The sequence below is a fragment of the Pseudophryne corroboree genome, chromosome 4 (genome assembly GCF_028390025.1).
Source record: "Pseudophryne corroboree isolate aPseCor3 chromosome 4, aPseCor3.hap2, whole genome shotgun sequence".
NCBI lineage: Eukaryota > Metazoa > Chordata > Amphibia > Anura > Myobatrachidae > Pseudophryne > Pseudophryne corroboree.
Genome location: NC_086447.1, coordinates 739568047 through 739588637, shown reverse-complemented (window position 1 = coordinate 739588637; position 20591 = coordinate 739568047). Strand labels below are relative to the sequence as shown.

Genomic DNA, 20591 nt, shown 5'->3' with positions numbered 1-20591 from the left:
AGCGAACAACTCGGAATGAGGGCCATAGTGTCTACGCACTATATACCTACACAAATAATATATATATTGCTGTCCAGGGCACCCCCCCCCCTGCGCCCTGCACCCATGTAAACCCGTTGGTGTGTGGGAGCAATGGCGCGCAGCGACCGCTGCTGTATACTGGCGGGGGTATCGTACACGGTGCCCGGGGCCCGAATATGCGTTCTTGCCAGTGTAAAAAGAGACCCTCAGTAACTGCTGCCCAGAGCGCTCCCCCCCAGCGCCCTGCACCCTGTGAGTGCCATTGGTGTGTGGGAGCATGGAGCGCTGCGCTTACCTCCGTTACTGAAGTCTTCTGCCGTCTGAAGCCTTCTGTTCTTCTAATACTCACCCGGCTTCTTTCTTCTGGCTTCTGTGAGGGGGGTGACGGCGCGGCTCCGGGAACAAGCAGCTATACGCACCAAGTGATCGAATCATCTGGAGCTAATGGTGTCCAGTAGCCTAAGAAGCAGAGCCCTTGAACTAAGAAGAAGTAGGTCTGACTTCTCTCCCCTCAGTCCCACGATGCAGGGAGCCTGTAGCCAGCAGGTCTCCCTGAAAATAAAAAACCTAACAATAAAGTCTTTAGAGAAACTCTGTAGAGCTCCCCTAGTGTGTGTCCAGTTACTCCTGGGCACAGAGTCTAACTGAGGTCTGGAGGAGGGGCATAGAGGGAGGAGCCAGTTCACACCCATTCATAGTCTTATAGTGTGCCCATGTCTCCTGCGGATCCCGTCTATACCCCATGGTCCTTACGCCCCCAGCATCCTCTAGGACGTAGGAGAAATGGGGTTATCCAATTAGCTGTGGTAATTTACCGCCCTATTCTAATTGGTAAATAAATTGCACTATCGCTGGAATTTGGACACCCCCGTACTCTCTCAAATTTGTTTTTTGAAAGGAAAGGCATTCATTTTTGCAGGTTCACAAAGAATTCAATTAAAAATGATGAAGATTAAGAGCGGAGCCGTAATTTATTAAGGGGGATTGTTGTAACAAAACTCCTTACTAGATCACTAGATTGATGATAGTGAGCTGTTAGTGCACATGTAAAGCAGGTAAAATCTATCACTAAATTTGATCTCATGCAGAGATTTACATAGATATACGTATGGACAGTAATGAATCTTGCTAGACAGACACAAAACATAAGATAGGAATACAAGTTTATTGGCTGTGCTGACAATTCATAAGATTAAAAAAGTTCTATAAACTGAATACAGAAACCATATACAATACGAGGAAAGATGCCATGGGAATACATTATATACCTAGGAAATAACATTTCCAAGAGAATGTGGAAAAGAGCACTTCAGAATACTCAATCATATTCTTGTAGTTGATCAAACTGTTACAACACAAGTGTTCCCAATATATTCAGACGTCAACTACAACATCCATCATTCATGGAACTCTAGTGCCATCTTCCTTTCACAAGAAGGTACTGTAGTGAAATTACCGTTGGTTTTCCAACTGGCCCGCTACTATAGTTAGTGACTACTATGCTAAGCAACATTATACTATACTTTTTGGACATCATTACCCAGATCTAGTTTTTTGCCTCTGACCAAACACATTGAAGAATCACTAGAATAACAGAAATGAATATTATTTTGCGTATGCTTTTCCTCAATTGAAATTAAAGATCCTAGTGCAAAGTAAAAGGAACAGGTGCTAAAAAAGAGATTGATGTAAAAAAAGTTAGGTAGAATTGAACCTTAAATATTTTGTGCTTTGTTGTAAACTGAAGACACATACAAGGCTAGTACAACCCTTGGTGGTGCTACCTCCCACCTTGGGCCCCCTCCCCTGCTTTCTACATTAGCAAGTATGCGGGCGTGGAGTTTGGTTGTGATATCACTGCAAAGCACCACACCCCCATCGTAACAATCATTGTGATATACTCCACACTGATTAGACCAGCCACTGGGGCATTTAAAAAACTGGGCGATTGATATTATGTTATTCAAACTGTAAGATGGGGAGCCCTAACCACTGGCATCAAGTTTTCAGGACCCCTGTATTAATACCCCAATACAGTAAGTAATGTAAAACTTACACTGCAGCGCTGGAGACTACTAGTTCTCTACCTACCTCATTTCTGCATGCAGTCGTTATCCTGAATAAGGAAAAAATAGGTGGAGGTGCACAAATGTATAGTAACCGACTGCTGTTTTGATGCAAATTGGTAATTTATTTCTAATGAAATTTAAAATCTTTAAAAAAACAAACAAAAAAAAAACACAATAAAACAAAAGTAATTACCATAAGACCAACAAAATTCATAGGGTCAATACCACATATATTTAAATTTGCTCCACACAGACTGATGCTTTGGTTAGTAAATAGCTCCTTTTAAAGATGGCTTAATGCATGCACCCTTCTAAACTAGGCCAAATGTGCATAACACTCCTTCAGCTGATATACTCAAAGATGATAGAACTGAATAGGAATGTATCCCAATTAGGGAGATCAAGAGTTAATACTAATTATCCAATTGGGAGCCCTTTGAGGGGATAAAAGGAGACCATGGCGATGAGCCTATCATCCTCTGATGAAACCGCCATCTTTGTGGGCGTAGAAACGCGTCAGGTGACTCATCCTTGGTGAACCGCAAGTGGAACGCAAAAAAACGGAAGCCCGAAACCGGAAGTCGCGGCACGCGACATACACCAGCGTTTCCACTCTTCCCCAGCCGCCGCGGTCACGATAACCCGTGGATACAGCTACAAAGCCCTCCATCCCCTGCAATTGACATCAGGACCCCGGTGAGTGGGGACCAAGCAGGAGGAATCAAAAGGAGGACACATGGGTGTCACGCAACACGGGAGCGCTCCTGAGATTACTAATGGGTGAAGTATAAACCACACCATTACAACAGCTAGCACCCACTTCTTAAGTGGCACGAACTCTTGTGATCATCACACTAATCAGTATTCAGCCGGTCTGGAGATATACTGTTCTCTTATGTGCACATAAAATTAACTCATCAGCTGAAAGAGACTTATCCTGTAATTTTCATTAATCATTAGTGCATGCAATTAAGGTTCCTTTGTGATCTATTTTCTGCACGACTAACAGTTTATGCTTGGGACTAAAACTAATCATAATTGTTCACATATGTGCATGGACTTTGAGTATATCAGCTGAAGGAGTGTTATGCACATTTGGCCTAGTTTAGAAGGGTGCATGCATTAAGCCATCTTTAAAAGGAGCTATTTACTAACCAAAGCATCAGTCTGTGTGGAGCGAATTTAAATATATGTGGTATTAACCCTATGAATGTTGTTGGTCTTATGGTAATTACCTTTGTTTTATTGTGTTTTTTTTTTGTGTTTTTTTAAAGATTTTAAATTTCATTAGAAATAAATGACCAATTTGCATCAAAACAGCAGTCGGTTACTATACATTTGTGCGCCTTCACCTATTTTTTTTCTTGTTTGCATTAGTATACTGGGTGGATTTACAGGTCCACTTTGGGAAGGCAGCCGATTATAGACTGTCCTCTCTTTTTTATAGAGATTAGTACATATTAATCTAGCGCCAGACACATTGGTTTTTGTTATCCTGAATAGAAGATCCTTGAACTGTGCATGCCTCTGTTACTATGCGACAATAAGCAATACAAGCGCACACACGTCCAAGACACCGAGTATTGAGCTGAATGGGAGATCATAAAGTGCTCCAAAAATGTTCATCATAAATCTGAACAGGATGGTGTCGAGATCCTGGTGCTTGGGATGCCGGCAGGTCAGAATACCGACAGAGGCACTGCGATACCCAGAATCTCGACACCTCCAACTAGCCAAATCTGACAAAAAATCTTTAGATGTTTGGGCAGGTAAAAACATACAGATTAAAAAGAAAATTATCACCAGTAGGTCCACAGGCGCTAACAGACCTAAACAATGGAAATCCTTAGTGTAAACGTCCTTGCTTCTTATGCTTAAAGGCTGTGTGCCTCAGTCAACATAGTCCCAAATGAATAAAAAGAAGCACAATAGTTTATTATTGCAAAATAAAAGAGGGTTGGACTCTCACCATGTGGATTTGTCTACGAAACAAGCGCAGACACAACAGAATAATTGTTATAAAAGCCTTCTGTGATCATCCGCTGGATTCAGTCCAAGCATCACCCACGTAACCTCCTTCCAATGCGTTTTGATATCTGGAGTAGTATCTTTTTCAAGAAACACACCTCAAAAAAGTTACCACTTCAGCTATCGAAACGGGTTGGAGGGAGCTCCCACCCTCTCCCTACCCTCACAGCTCTCACTGACTGACTGCCACACCAACCCTGGAGGAAAAAGGTCCAGAGTCAAGCACCCTTCGCCACACCGCCAAAAACGTATTTTACCCTGGAATTTAGGCGCCCCGTCAGAGTTAATTTAAGCTCCTCTGGGAGAGCTGGAGAGAGATGCTGAACATCAGAGCAAATTCTGTGCGGCGGTGTGGCTTACAGAACTGGAATGATTACGGCTAATAAGCAGTAGGGTCAGGGTTGTTGCTAAATTCTACAAAACAAAAGGACCTCTGATGTCACACCCACCATGTGACCCACCACAAGAGGGGGAGTAGCAAGGTCAGAACCTGGGACTCCAATTTGTACCCTCGAGGGCTCGCTCAGCTTCCCTCACCACCAGGTTACATAAAGAGCATAGATGTTGACGTCGATAGTGAAAGTGGTAGCACCCTGACCTTGCTACTCCCCATGACATCAGAGATCCTTAAAGCCCACCTGGATCTAGCATCTACCGAAGGGTCAGGAGCACCACAGACTCCCTCCCTGAGTCAGAGAGATGCCATCAAGCCTGCTAGACTGTATTAATCATTAGTTAATGATGTAGCCTGTAAGTGGATCAGGCTAAACAATCATGAGGCTGACTGGAGCAATTGGAATGCCACCAAGGCTATAATATATGGCAGCTCCCCACAGCTGAGGTAAGTGAAGGTAAGGAGAAGTCAGGATTATGCTGAATGGAGTGACTTAATAATTATGCAGGCAACGGAGGGGTTACTGACTATGTTGATGGCAGGCAGTTCCCACTAGCTAAGAAAGGGCAATTTGCAGAGCTGCTCTTTGAGTTTTGAATTGTGAGGTGAAATGAGAGATACTGTAAATCAATGTCAGTGCAATATAATAGTAGGGTTGTTACCTAGTGGTTGTTAGTGAAATAGAACAGACAAGTTGACAAGTATCAAAAAAAAATGGTTAGGTGAGGATGGGATGGAGGAGCAGGCTCGGTGGGTATGGGCACACTCCCATTGTTCACAGATTACTGGGGCATTTAATAACGTGATGTGTGCACATGGAGTGGCAAGTCACGTCACTGTGCAAACCCATAGGTTAGTGCGTTGATAAAAGACCATAGCATAGTGTACAATGGAACACTTATTAGGGGGTGCGCTGCAATAAGGGGGATTCATATGGGGATACAGAAGAAACAGGGGGGAGATGGGATGAACAGGTGGAAGAACAGGGAGAGAGAGATGAGGTGAAGGGAGAGAAAGGAGAAATAACGATGACGAGTCCCAAAATACAGGTATCAAATATAGTAGAATTCAATCATCCACAAACCAAGCATCGTCTTACTGCTACTTCAGTTGTGATTTTTATCAGCCTGTAAATCATAAACTCATAAGATTTAGGGTCTGATTCTAAGTAAAGCTACTGTAAATAGCAAGTAACTTTGCACCATGGCAAAACCATGTAGCTCTGCAGGTGGGGAAGATTTGAAAAGTGCAGAGAGTTTTGGATTAGGGAAGGGGAGTGTCCAAACTGGAATCTAAATTGCAGTGTAAAAATAAAGCTGTCCACCATGTGATGGCTACATGCAAAATAATGCAGCCAGTATTCACCCTGCATGAAAAAATAATAAATGAATTTGCACCCCTTACATTGCATCAAGCATGGAAGCAAGGAAGAGGCAAGCAACTACTGACTAGTGAGCCTTACATCAGTAGCAGGGAACTTTACTGTTTTTGACTGTGTGACTAAAGTAATAGATCAAGGAGGTAATAGATGTAGCTTACCGAGACCAGTGTTTTTTTAGTATCTTTTATTGGTTACACTGCAAATGGTATTGAAGGGAAAGTATGCATTTTTGCAGATGACACAAAGGCATGCAACAGGGTAGAACACCAGGAGGGGTAAAACAAGTGATTGAGGATCTAGGTAGACTAGAGGAATGGTCAAGAAAGTGGCAATTACAGTTTAATGCCAAAAATGCAAAATCATGCACTTACATATCAAAGCCCCAAAGGCTAAATGTAATATCAATTGCACTATTGTCGAAACTACGGAGTTAGATTTGGGTGGGGTGTGTTCAAATTTAAATCTAAATTGCAGTGTAAAAATAAAGCAGCCAGTATTGACCCTGCACAGAAACAATATACCCCACCCAAATCTATCTCTTTGCACATGTTATATCTGCCACACCTGCACTGCACATGGTTTTGCCCATTAGCTAACAAATTTGCTGCTGCAATCAGATCTGACTTAGGTCCTAAGACAGTAGAGCAATTTAAACATGCTGGGGACAGACATAAGAATATCCTTACTTAGGGTGTGTACACACGGTGAGATATTTTCTTGAGATTTTGACTATATAGTCAAAATCGCAAGAAAAATTAGTGCAGATCGCAAGGTGAAAGTCACCTTGCGATCCCGATTTAATCCCGATGCGCGGCCCCTCCAGGTCAGCATCGCAAGAAAAGATAGACTGTGCAGGCAAGTCAACCCTTGCTAGATCGGTGTACTATCTAGTTCAGGGGTGTCCAACCTTTCACCTTCCCTGGGCCACATTAGAAGATGAAAATGTGGTTTGGGCCGCACATAAAATAAAATAACAGTAACGATACCTGATCATCCAAAAAAAAAATAAGAATTTACTTACCGATAATTCTATTTCTCGTAGTCCGTAGTGGATGCTGGGGACTCCGTCAGGACCATGGGGAATAGCGGCTCCGCAGGAGACAGGGCACAAAAGTAAAAGCTTTTGGATCAGGTGGTGTGCACTGGCTCCTCCCCCTATGACCCTCCTCCAAGCCTCAGTTAGGATACTGTGCCCGGACGAGCGTACACAATAAGGAAGGATTTTGAATCCCGGGTAAGACTCATACCAGCCACACCAATCACACTGTACAACCTGTGATCTGAACCCAGTTAACAGCATGATAACAGCGGAGCCTCTGAAAAGATGGCTCACAACAATAATAACCCGATTTTTGTAACAATAACTATGTACAAGTATTGCAGACAATCCGCACTTGGGATGGGCGCCCAGCATCCACTACGGACTACGAGAAATATAATTATCGGTAAGTAAATTCTTATTTTCTCTGACGTCCTAAGTGGATGCTGGGGACTCCGTCAGGACCATGGGGATTATACCAAAGCTCCCAAACGGGCGGGAGAGTGCGGATGACTCTGCAGCACCGAGTGAGAGAACTCCAGGTCCTCCTCAGCCAGGGTGTGCCCCTGACCAAGTAGCAGCTCGGCAAAGTTGTAAAGCCGAGACCCCTCGGGCAGCCGCCCAAGATGAGCCCACCTTCCTTGTGGAATGGGCATTTACATATTTTGGCTGTGGCAGGCCTGCCACAGAATGTGCAAGCTGAATTGTACTACACATCCAACTAGCAATCGTCTGCTTAGAAGCAAGAGCACCCAGTTTGTTGGGTGCATACAGGATAACAGCAAGTCAGTTTTCCTGACTCCAGCCGTCCTGGAAACCTATATTTTCAGGGCCCTGACAACATCTAGCAACTTGGAGTCCTCCAAGTCCCTAGTAGCCGCAGGTACCACAATAAGCTGGTTCAGGTGAAACGCTGACACCACCTTAGGGAGAAACTGGGGACGAGTCCGCAGCTCTGCCCTGTCCGAATGGACAATCAGATATGGGCTTTTGTGAGACAAAGCCGCCAATTCTGACACTCGCCTGGCCGAGGCCAGGGCCAACATCATGGTCACTTTCCATGTGAGATATTTCAAATCCACAGATTTGAGCGGTTTAAACCAATGTGATTTGAGGAATCCCAGAACTACGTTGAGATCCCACAGTGCCACTGGATGCACAAAATGGGGTTGTATATGCAGTACTCCCTTGAAAAACTTCTGGACTTCAGGAACTGAAGCCAATTCTTTCTGGAAGAAAATCGACAGGGCCGAAATTTGAACCTTAATGGACCCCAATTTGAGGCCCATAGACACTCCTGTTTGCAGGAAATGCAGGAATCGACCGAGTTGAAATTTCTTCGTGGGGCCTTCCTGGCCTCACACCACGCAACATATTTTCGCCACATGTGGTGATAATGTTGTGCGGTCACCTCCTTCCTGGCTTTGACCAGGGTAGGAATGACCTCTTCCGGAATGCCTTTTTCCCTTAGGATCCGGCGTTCAACCGCCATGCCGTCAAACGCAGCCGCGGTAAGTCTTGGAACAGACATGGTACTTGCTGAAGCAAGTCCCTTCTTAGCGGCAGAGGCCATGAGTCCTCTGTGAGCATCTCTTGAAGTTCCGGGTACCAAGTCCTTCTTGGCCAATCCGGAGCCACGAGTATAGTTCTTACTCCTCTACGTCTTATAATTCTCAGTACCTTAGGTATGAGAAGCAGAGGAGGGAACACATACACCGACTGGTACACCCACGGTGTTACCAGAACGTCCACAGCTATTGCCTGAGGGTCTCTTGACCTGGCGCAATACCTGTCCAGTTTTTTGTTCAGGCGGGACGCCATCATGTCCACCTTTGGTCTTTCCCAACGGTTCACAATCATGTGGAAGACTTCCCGATGAAGTCCCCACTCTCCCGGGTGGAGGTCGTGCTGAGGAAGTCTGCTTCCCAGTTGTCCACTCCCGGAATGAACACTGCTGACAGTGCTATCACATGATTTTCCGCCCAGCGAAGAATCCTTGCAGTTTCTGCCATTGTCCTCCTGCTTCTTGTGCCGCCCTGTCTGTTTACGTGGGCGACTGCCGTGATGTTGTCCCACTGGATCAGGCCTGGCCAACCTGTGGCTCTCCAGCTGTTGTAAAACTACAAGTCCCATCATGCCTTGCCATAGTTTTGCTACCAGGGAATGCTGAAACTGTGGCAGGGAATGCTGGGATTTGTAGTTTCACAACATCTGGAGAGCCGCAGGTTGGCCAGGCCTGCACTGGATCAATACCGGCTGACCTTGAAGCAGAGGTCTTGCTAAGCTTAGAGCATTGTAAATTGCTCTTAGCTCCAGTATATTTATGTGGAGAGAAGTCTCCAGACTTGATCACACTCCCTGGAAATTTTTTCCTTGTGTGACTGCTCCCCAGCCTTTCAGGCTGGCATCCGTGGTCACCAGGACCCAGTCCTGAATGCCGAATCTGTGGCCCTTTAGTAGATGAGCACTCTGCAGCCACCACAGAAGAGACACCCTTGTCCTTGGAGACAGGGTTATCCGCTGATGCATCTGAAGATGCGATCCGGACCATTTTTCCAGCAGATCCCACTGAAAAGTTCTTGCGTGAAATCTGCCGAATGGAATCGCTTCGTAAGAAGCCACCATTTTTCCCAGGACCCTTGTGCAATGATGCACTGACACTTTTCCTGGTTTTAGGAGGTTCCTGACTAGCTCGGATAACTCCCTGGCTTTCTCCTCCGGGAGAAACACCTTTTTCTGGACTGTGTCCAGAATCATCCCTAGGAACAGCAGACGTGTCGTCGGAGACAGCTGCGATTTTGGAATATTTAGAATCCACCCGTGCTGTCGTAGAACTACTTGAGATAGTGCTACTCCGACCTCCAACTGTTCTCTGGACCTTGCCCTTATCAGGAGATCGTCCAAGTAAGGGATAATTAAGACGCCTTTTCTTTGAAGAAGAATCATAATTTCGGCCATTACCTTGGTAAAGACCCGGGGTGCCGTGGACAATCCAAACGGCAGCGTCTGAAACTGATAGTGACAGTTTTGTACCACGAACCTGAGGTACCCTTGGTGAGAAGGGCAAATTGGGACATGGAGGTAAGCATCCTTGATGTCCAGGGACACCATATAGTCCCCTTCTTCCTGGTTCGCTATCACTGCTCTGAGTGACTCCATCTTGATTTGAACCTTTGTATGTAAGTGTTCAAATATTTCAGATTTAGAATAGGTCTCACCGAGCCGTCTGGCTTCAGTACCACAATATAGTGTGGAATAATACCCCTTTCCTTGTTGTAGGAGGGGTACTTTGATTATCACCTGCTGGGAATACAGCTTGTGAATTGTTTCCAATACTGCCTCCCTGTCGGAGGGAGACGTTGGTAAAGCAGACTTCAGGAACCTGCGAGGGGGAGACGTCTCGAATTTCCAATCTGTACCCCTGGGATACTACTTGTAGGATCCAGGGGTCCACTTGCGAGTGAGCCCACTGCGCGCTGAAACTCTTGAGACGACCCCCCACCGCACCTGAGTCCGCTTGTACGGCCCCAGCGTCATGCTGAGGACTTGGCAAAAGCGGTGGAGGGCTTCTGTTCCTGGGAATGGGCTGCCTGCTGCAGTCTTCTTCCCTTTCCTCTATCCCTGGGCAGATATGACTGGCCTTTTGCCTGCTTGCCCTTATGGGGACGAAAGGACTGAGGCTGAAAAGACGGTGTCTTTTTCTGCTGAGATGTGACTTGGGGTAAAAAAGGTGGATTTTCCAGCTGTTGCCGTGGCCACCAGGTCCGATGGACCGACCCCAAATAACTCCTCCCCTTTATACGGCAATACTTCCATGTGCCGTTTGGAATCTGCATCACCTGACCACTGTCGTGTCCATAAACATCTTCTGGCAGATATGGACATCGCACTTACTCTTGATGCCAGAGTGCAAATATCCCTCTGTGCATCTCGCATATATAGAAATGCATCCTTTAAATGCTCTATAGTCAATAAAATACTGTCCCTGTCAAGGGTATCAATATTTTCAGTCAGGGAATCCGACCAAGCCACCCCAGCGCTGCACATCCAGGCTGAGGCGATCGCTGGTCGCAGTATAACACCAGTATGTGTGTATATACTTTTTAGGATATTTTCCAGCCTCCTATCAGCTGGCTCCTTGAGGGCGGCCGTATCTGGAGACGGTAACGCCACTTGTTTTGATAAGCGTGTGAGCGCCTTATCCACCCTAAGGGGTGTTTCCCAACGCGCCCTAACTTCTGGCGGGAAAGGGTATAACGCCAATAATTTTCTATCGGGGGAAACCCACGCATCATCACACACTTCATTTAATTTATCTGATTCAGGAAAAACTACAGGTAGTTTTTTCACACCCCACATAATACCCTCTTTTGTGGTACTTGTAGTATCAGAAATATGTAACACCTCCTTCATTGCCCTTAACATGTAACGTGTGGCCCAAATGGAAAATACGTTTGTTTCTTCACCGTCGACACTGGAGTCAGTGTCCGTGTCTGTGTCTGTGTCGACCGACTGAGGTAAATGGGCGTTTTAAAGCCCCTGACGGTGTTTGAGACGCCTGGACAGGTACTAATTGGTTTGCCGGCCGTCTCATGTCGTCAACCGACCTTGCAGCGTGTTGACATTATCACGTAATTCCCTAAATAAGCCATCCATTCCGGTGTCGACTCCCTAGAGAGTGACATCACCATTACAGGCAATTGCTCCGCCTCCTCACCAACATCGTCCTCATACATGTCGACACACACGTACCGACACACAGCACACACACAGGGAATGCTCTGATAGAGGACAGGACCCCACTAGCCCTTTGGGGAGACAGAGGGAGAGTTTGCCAGCACACACCAAAACGCTATATTATACAGGGACAACCTTATATAAGTGTTTTCCCTTATAGCATCCTAATATATAATAATATCGCCAAATAAGTGCCCCCCCTCTCTGTTTTAACCCTGTTTCTGTAGTGCAGTGCAGGGGAGAGCCTGGGAGCCTTCCTAGCAGCGGAGCTGTGTAGGAAAATGGCGCTGTGTGCTGAGGAGAATAGGCCCCGCCCCCTTTTCGGCGGGCTTCTTCTCCCGTTTTTCTGACAACCTGGCAGGGGTTAAATACATCCATATAGCCCCAGGGGCTATATGTGATGTATTTTTAGCCAGCATAGGTACTTTCATTGCTGCCCAGGGCGCCCCCCCAAGCGCCCTGCACCCTCAGTGACCGTTGGTGTGAAGTGTGCTGAGAGCAATGGCGCACAGCTGCCGTGCTGTGCGCTACCTTAAGAAGACTGGGAAGTCTTCAGCCGCCGATTTCTGGACCTCTTCTCTCTTCAGCATCTGCAAGGGGGTCGGCGGCGCGGCTCCGGTGACCCATCCAGGCTGTACCTGTGATCGTCCCTCTGGAGCTAGTGTCCAGTAGCCTAAGAAACCAATCCATCCTGCACGCAGGCGAGTTCACTTCTTCTCCCCTAAGTCCCTCGATGCAGTGAGCCTGTTGCCAGCAGGACTCACTGTAAAATAAAAAACCTAAGCTAAACTTTTCTAAGCAGCTCTTTAGGAGAGCCACCTAGATTGCACCCTTCTCGGCCGGGCACAAAAACCTAACAGAGGCTTGGAGGAGGGTCATAGGGGGAGGAGCCAGTGCACACCACCTGATTGGAAAGCTTTACTTTTGTGCCCAGTCTCCTGCGGAGCCGCTATTCCCCATGGTCCTGACGGAGTCCCCAGCATCCACTTAGGACGCCAGAGAAACATAGAAAACATAGTTAACATGTTAAACTTACTTGGAAATGAAGTTAGTGAGATGTTTGACATAGTTTCTCAGCCACCAATGCATCCCCCCCCCCCCCCCACACGCACACTGTAGTCCTCTTCCTCTCCTCCTCCTCTCCCTCCCCCCCCTCCACACTGTGCTTCTTCAAGGGCCCACAAATTTCTCCCGCTGGGCTGAGCTCCGTGCTGCTGTCACGTGTGCCACTATGCAGTAGAGGAGGGCTACACTGTGACTGACAGCGGACCCCAACCCCCCCCACCCTCCCGGACACATTGTACTGCAGTGGCACCTGACTTCATCCTCGTTACCCCCTCCCCCCGAACCAATCTGTACCTTGGAGTTTAGACACCGCCGGCCTCATTTTACTGCTGCAGCGCCGGACATCAAGTCCATCCCAGCTCCCAAGAAACCCCCTGGACACTGTACAGCGGCGCGGGCCGCGGCCACGGACTTCAGATCCCGATTCCTCCCCCCCCGGACACTGTACAGCGGCGCGGCCACGGACTTCAGACACACCCCCCCCCGGCTCACTTACGAGTTCTTGTAGAACCAATTTCTCCGCTGGGCTCCTCTACTCTGGTGCTGCTCAGTCACGTGTGCCGCTATGCAGCGGAGGAGGGCTACACTGTGACTGACAGCGGAGAGGGCGTGAGCTGGTGCTGGTCCCAGCGGCAGCAATCCAATCAGGATGTGCTGACAGCCTGCTGGGGCTGGCTCAGCTTCACATGTGGTGTCCGTACTCTGCAAAAAATAATAATGGATGGGGCGGGTGAAGCGCGCTGGCGTCACCGTTGTGACGTGCCCCGGCCGCATTCCTGCCGCAAGCGCCGGCAGTGTAACTTGAAACTTTAGTTTAGAATTTCTTAAAAAATAAAAAATTGCACTGGGCCGCATTACTAGCCGACCTGGGCCGCATGCGGCCCGCGGGCCGCGGGTTGGACAAGCCTGATCTAGTTCATCTCACATGTCAATGACATCTCACATAAGCCAAAATCGTAAGCACACATAGTCCACATCTCAAGAAAAGTTAGTCACAATCGGTGGTGCTGGGCTCCGGGGAGTTCAAGGGATATCGCAAGTTAAAAACGGGCATAGCAGGGATCTCACTGTGTGTACACACCCTAAGGCTATGTACCCACTAGTACGATGTGCTCCCCATGTGATATTGTATACAATTTCCCATCATACAATATCAGGCATACACACTATACAATAAAACAATTAGATAAGATTAATTGATATCTTATGGGGCTGGAGTTGTTTTTAAGGGAGCATAAGCAGAAGGAGGAAGAGCGTCCAGACTGACGTTAACGCCCTAAAATCGTATGGTTGTATGTACACACTACAAAAAAGTTCATGATATTGCACCATCAAGACTGCATGCAGGTCAAATGTTGGATGTCCACGTGAGCGCGCATCATATGATAAATTGTGTGTACACACTATGCAATATTGTATGCAATATATCATAGTGTGTACGCAGTCTCAGGATCTAATAGGGTTTGAGGTTATTATAAGATTGAAAAAGGGTAGGGCTAATGCTCCTTTCAGATCGCAAATGCTGGATCCCACCCGGTAAGAGAAACGTGTCCTTACCGGGTGGGATCCGGCATTTGCTCTTCTTTGCTGGCTTTCCGACCCGGCAATATACCGGGTCGGTTGCCATAGCAGCAGGGGCGGGGGTGGAGGCGGCGCTGGGAGATGAGCTCATCTTCTGCGCCGCCTCTCCCTATGCTGTGAATGGGAGCCGTGTCGCATCGAAACGGCTCCCATTCACACTGCGCCTGACCCGGTATTCAACCCGGTAATAACCCTTCTTTTTAACCGGGTTGAATTACCGGGTCAGGCGACCCGCTAATTCGGCAAAAGTGCTTTCACATCACACACTGACCCGTTTCGACACGGCAATATGCTGTGTCGATACTGGGTTATTTGTGCGATGTGAAAGGAGGTATAAATGTGCCAAGTGCTTATCTGCTGTCAAATTCTGTTTCTATGTGACATACTTTGTTTCAGATACAAAGTTGCTTTCTTTGCTTTACTTCCAACTGAGAATCAGCTCCTTAATGTAATTTTATACTGACTCCATTTTAAACTATTTAAACTATTTGTACTCGCCTTTTAAAGCTATGTTGTGGATGTAATTACTAACACTTTGATTCTTAAAAACAACCAGTATTACAGGATGCCAGTCTTAAAGGAAAAGGTCAGGATTTAAAGAAGAAAAAAAAAGTACAATTCTGTTTCTCCCGATTTCACTAAAACATTCAGAGTTAAAACAAAGTATCCATTATTGTATTTACTGTGCTGGAGGTTCTTTCTGTTGTGGTTCCTCAAGGCTCCATTGTTAGCACTCTGCTTTCCTCTCTTTACACCTCTTTTCCCTGGAAACGGGTGGTCTTCAGTATGCCGCCGGCCAGGATCACGACCTCCGGCATGCCGACACATATTCTCCCTCTTGGGGGTCCACAACCCCCCTGGAGGGAGAATAAATAGCGTGGTGAGCGCAGCGAGCCCGCAAGGGGCTCATTAGCGCTCGCCCAGCTGTCGGTATGCCGGCCCCCGGGATCCCGGATGCCGGTCACTCTTACTACACCCCTGGAAACACATTTGCTCTTTTGGCTTCCACTACCACTTCTATGCAGATGAAACACAAATATTCTTCTCCCTCTCTTGTATCCAGGGTATTCAACTGTCCCTCTACCACAGTGTTTCCCAACCGCGGTCCTCAAGTCACACTAACAGTCCTGGTTTTAGTGATATCCAGGCTTGAACACAGGTGACTTAATTATTACCTTATTATGTTATTTTGATTTAACCATCTGTGCTGAAGCCTGGATATCACGAAAACCTGCACTGTTGGTGTGATTTGAGGACCGCCGTTGGGAATGCCTGCTCTACCATCTCCAAAACCCTTATTTATTCTCTCATCTTCTCCCACCTTGACTACTGCGACCCTCTAACTTGTCTTTCCCTTATCCATCAGTATCACTGCTGCTCTAAATGCAGCGATTATACCTTTAATCTTTGAAACGCTCTCAAAATTAAAATCTTAACATTAACCTACCTTACCTCACCTGAGACTCTGAATGCTCTACCTACCACATCAACTTCTATCCCATTACCCCCTACAGATTCAATAGCTATCATCATCAGGACCCCCTACCCTCTGTCTCATATTTGTACCTCCTTTGTCTATAATATATTGTATATATTTGCTCTATTTTTATGTCCAGTTTGTATTCATAATTATACTTGCCAACATTCACTTTCTCCTGGTCTGAGGAATGTATGGTGCCCTAAAGATAGGCCATTATGATGGCTGCAATCCATTGCGTACTAATTACTATATAAATGTCATGTGTACTTCTCTTACCAGCAAAGACAAACAGAAATGTGAGGTTATCTATAGTAATCAATCAGCTTCTCAAGCTGACCATACAGTGCATTGATAGTGCATTAGACAATCCAATAGGGACTGTGGAGGAGCCCACTGCCAAAGGATGGACTTTACTGATGGCCATCAGTGGATTATTGGTGCCATCAGTGATTATAATCAATAGCATTAAATAATTTCTGGGAAACCATTGATGCTTGCACCTATCGATGGACACCACATGATGGAAGTCACAATGAACTGCAGTCCAATCAGCATCAGGGGTGGGGCTTAGGGTGCCACCATAGAGCAGAGCTAAGCTTTGCGACTCCAGCACAAACGGCAGAGTAAAAAAAAATTGGCTACCAGACCAGTCTACCATTGATGGCGTAGAACCATTGGATCACTGCTATCGATGGCAGGACCAGCGGTTGCAAACCATCAATGCATATCAACCAACGTTGGCTGACGGCCATCCCTAATGGACATATAGGAGACTGATGGCTGGCAAGCTTTGATGTTCCAGATTCGATTGGAATGCTTTTTTCCATTCAATAACGGGTTTTCCATTATAATTGTTCTAACCAGTCATCTAGTTGGATTGTTTGCAGGATTGTTGTGCACTCTATGACCAGTTTAACTATTATTTTTTCTAGTGCAGTTTAGGAAATGGTAGCAAGCATCTGATTGGCTGGTATAAGCAACACCACCATTTTTCCTTTTCACACATTTTCATAAATGTCCTCTGATATGGTTCAGCTTGCTTACAGAGACTCACAGATTCAACAGCATCTTCTCTTGGAGCCTATAGGCTTGTTTGCATCAATGCAGATCATGACTCTGTATTACTAATGCACCCGCATGATTAAATCGCAAATAATTACGTCATTTAGCAGAAACAGGTACACATGAGATCGTTACTGCAAGAACAAATGCAGTGCTAATTCACGATCCAGTCAATTGCATAGACCTGAGCTGTGCTGATTGAACAAATCCCTCCCCACCATGACAGCCCCTTCCCCTCCCCCTGTGTCTCAGGGGCCACTCACCTGCGACCCCGTGGACACCAGCCACGCATGACTACTCCCAGGGCGATCATAAGCCTTATTCAATAATTGTCCTCGCTCGGCTACCGTACCCATAGCCCGTGGGTGAGAATCTTCTCCCATTGGGCAGCTGACATTTGGCGCCAAATTCATCGTAAGCGCTGACAGTTTTGGTTGCGTTCAGAAATGATGGGGACACTGGGCGGCCATATTTGTTTAGGGTAAACTGTTGGAAGCAAGGAAGGAGAAAAGGATCCGCAGAGCTCATTATTAACAGAACGACGAAACTCATCCAAATAGCAGCGAGGGATAATCTGAGGGAATATTTGCCAATTTTGACTGATTTTTAAATGTGGGTATGAAGGTTTGCCAGGAGTAATGATGGCGTTACAGGCGCTTCTGGCACAGCCTTCGTCGTTGTAGTTGGATTTGTGTGCCGGCTGTGGGGATCAGCGCGGTGTCTATGAGGTCGGCATGTTCTGTGAAAAGGCAATTGAGTTGATCCGGGAGTTGCAACGAGCCTCAGACGGACAGCTGCCGGCCTTCAATGTGAGTGAGCCGTGTGCAAGTTTGCGGAGCTGATGGACATAGTAGCGTTGTACTTCACAGCCATAGGTTGCAATTGTGCTGGTTTTTCTGTAGACTTATTTATTCCATGCTACCTGTTGTTTCCAGTATAGTGCATATGGAAATGCTGAAACTTGTAGTTCCACAACAGATAAGAGAGCCTCGGGTTGCTTACTACTACTTTATATTGGAGGAAATTATTAATATAAACGTTCTTATCCCACACTCGCCACATAGCAAAACTGATTTATTTATTTATTTTCAATTTATTCCTCTTGTCTATATTTTGCATCACCGTTCATGGGGCGAATTCAGTTCCCCAATATTGACATGACGTGTGGTTTCGGAACAGCGCCTTGAGTCCGATATCATTGATGTGGGAGAAAATGTGATGTTGGCACTACTGTCACATTGTGCACAATTGCATTTTCCTATAGACTACAAATTCTGGGGCAGATTAACAAAGATTGATATTGTCTTTATCACTCTGTATGAATGATAAATGTTGCGTCAGACAAAAGGCTCCTAATTGTCATGTGTTTGAAAAATAACTGGAGCTGATCGGGTGGAGCAGCATTTATCATTCATAATGAGTGATAACAGGAATATCACTCATTGATAAATCTGCCCCTCTGAGATGGCATTAGAAGGCAGTAGCGCTGGTGCCTAATTAAAGTGAGGAGTGGCCTATTCTCCAAAAAAGGTTCGGGCAAGGTAACCTGTACTTTCTTGCCACTGAACAGCGGTGGGGTTAGACAAGGGAATATCTGGGTGTGCAATTGGGGATGCAGATATTTGCCTAGGTAAATACAGTGATGAATTATAAATTAAGAGGAACTTTGAAATAGTAATTTACAAATTCTAAATATGCTGTGAAACTTTTATTTGCTCAATTGCCTCTCGGTTACTATCATTTTTGAGTAGTACCATAATTATTGGGGTTATTCAGGTTTTTTTGGAAACCAAAAAAGAAAGCAACTGGGCAAAACCATGCTGCACTGCAGGTAGGGCAGATTTGACATCTGCAGAGATATTTAGATTTGATTGGTTTATATTGTTTCTATGCAGGGTAAATGCTGACTGATTAATTTTTATACTGCAATTTAGATTTCAGTTTGAGAGAACATCCCACCCAAATCTAACTCTATGTACATGTTATATCTGCGCCCCCCCTCCCCTGCATTGCAACATGGTTTTGGCCATTAGTGTGCTTTTTTTGGTTTGCTAACAAATTTGAATAAGGCCCTATATACATTATTTGCCAAATAAGCATTCACTAGGGCAGTGGTTCTCCAACCCAGGGGTGCCTTGGTGTACTTGCAGGGGTACCCGGGGTTGGTGGTCCAGGACCAATTCAAATTAATTATATTTAATTTAACAGACAAAACTAGCGCTTGTTGCTTCCAATCATAACATATGTGGACAAACAGAAGTGAATCCTGTCCCTCACCACATAACTGAACCTGAGGATTACATATAAACGCACTTTACTTTTTTTCTTAATTTCTCAAGAAACTTTTGGCCTAAGGGTGACATGAAACAAATTCTGTTACTTTAGGGCGCCGTGACTCAAAAGTTTGGGAACCACTGCACTAGGTGTCATGATTGAACGCCATACTGAATCAAGAATGTGCATAACTGCAAATAATACTGTATTGATCAATCTCTGAAAATGCCATTTGTGTGGTTATGTATAAATCCTGTGTGAAAAGGTCATTTTAACAGCCCCCTTCACAGCAGGAACCCTGCTATGTGTCAAGGTAGCCAAGCTTTGTGACAAGTCAAGCAGAGAAGGCTTCAGGGAAACATATTGTATCTCCTTCCTCTCTGTATCCATAAAAACTATATTAAGTATGTTATCTATTGTATTGTGTTGTAAATGTCTTCTCAGGACACATGGAAGAATAGTACTGGCCTGGCTAGTATCTAGTTACAGACAGAACTTCAACAGAGGGTCTGATGAGACCCTTATGAGAACTGAGATCTTAAAATAGACACAGATCAGACCTGAAATGTATTTTCTCTGACGTCCTAGTGGATGCTGGGGACTCCGTCAGGACCATGGGGAATAGCGGCTCCGCAGGAGACAGGGCACAAAATTTAAAAGTTTGACCACTAGGTGGTGTGTACTGGCTCCTCCCCCTATGACCCTCCTCCAAGCCTCAGTTAGGTTTTTGTGCCCGTCCGAGCAGGGTGCAATCTAGGTGGCTCTCATAAAGAGCTGCTTAGAGTAAAAGTTTTGATAGTTTTATTATTTTCAGTGAGTCCTGCTGGCAACAGGCTCACTGCAACGAGGGACCTAGGGGAGAAGAAGTGAACTCACCTGCGTGCAGGATGGATTTGCTTCTTAGGCTACTGGACACTAGCTCCAGAGGGACGATCACAGGTACAGCCTGGATGGGTCACCGGAGCCGCGCCGCCGACCCCCTTGCAGATGCCGAATAGAGAAGAGGTCCAGAAACCGGCGGCAGAAGACGTCTCAGTCTTCATGAGGTAGCGCACAGCACTGCAGCTGTGCGCCATTGCGCTCAGGCACACTTCACACCGGCGGTCACTGAGGGTGCAGGGCGCTGGGGGGGGCGCCCTGGGCAGCAATGTTAATACCTTTCTGGCTAAAAAGAATACATCACATATAGTCCATGAGGCTATATGGATGTATTTCACCCCTGCCAGGTCTCAGAAAAACCGGGAGAAGAGCCCGCCGGAATAGGGGGCGGGGCCTATCTCCTCAGCACACAGCGCCATTTTCCTACACAGCTCCGCTGCTAGGAAGGCTCCCAGGCTCTCCCCTGCACTGCACTACAGAAACAGGGTAAAAAACAGAGAGGGGGGGCATTTTTTGGCGATATTATATATATTTAAGCAGCTATAAGGAAACAACACTTATATAAGGTTGTTCCTATATAA

At 46.1% G+C, this 20591-nt stretch overlaps 2 protein-coding genes across 4 annotated transcripts in view; one reads left to right on the top strand and one right to left on the bottom strand.

Moving 5' to 3' along the window:
• ABHD12 (abhydrolase domain containing 12, lysophospholipase) overlaps positions 1–17221 on the bottom strand; it is a 364140-nt gene extending 346919 nt beyond the window's left edge. Inside the window, exon 1 of the mRNA XM_063918120.1 lies at positions 17121–17221. Within this exon, the coding sequence (XP_063774190.1) occupies positions 17121–17170 (50 nt within the window). The 5' untranslated portion in view covers positions 17171–17221. The remainder of the gene's footprint in view (positions 1–17120) is intronic.
• The window catches only part of GINS1 (GINS complex subunit 1), a 99907-nt gene continuing 96505 nt past the window's right edge, over positions 17190–20591 (top strand). The window contains exon 1 of one of the 3 annotated variants that reach the window (XM_063918123.1): positions 17190–17271. Coding sequence is in view for 1 of the 3 variants with exons in the window: in XM_063918121.1 (XP_063774191.1) it covers positions 17592–17666 (75 nt within the window). In the remaining 2 variants the exon portion in view is untranslated. Of the gene's footprint in view, positions 17272–17293; positions 17667–20591 lie in introns of those variants that run through there. The other 2 variants (XM_063918122.1, XM_063918121.1) reach the window with 2 other exon arrangements.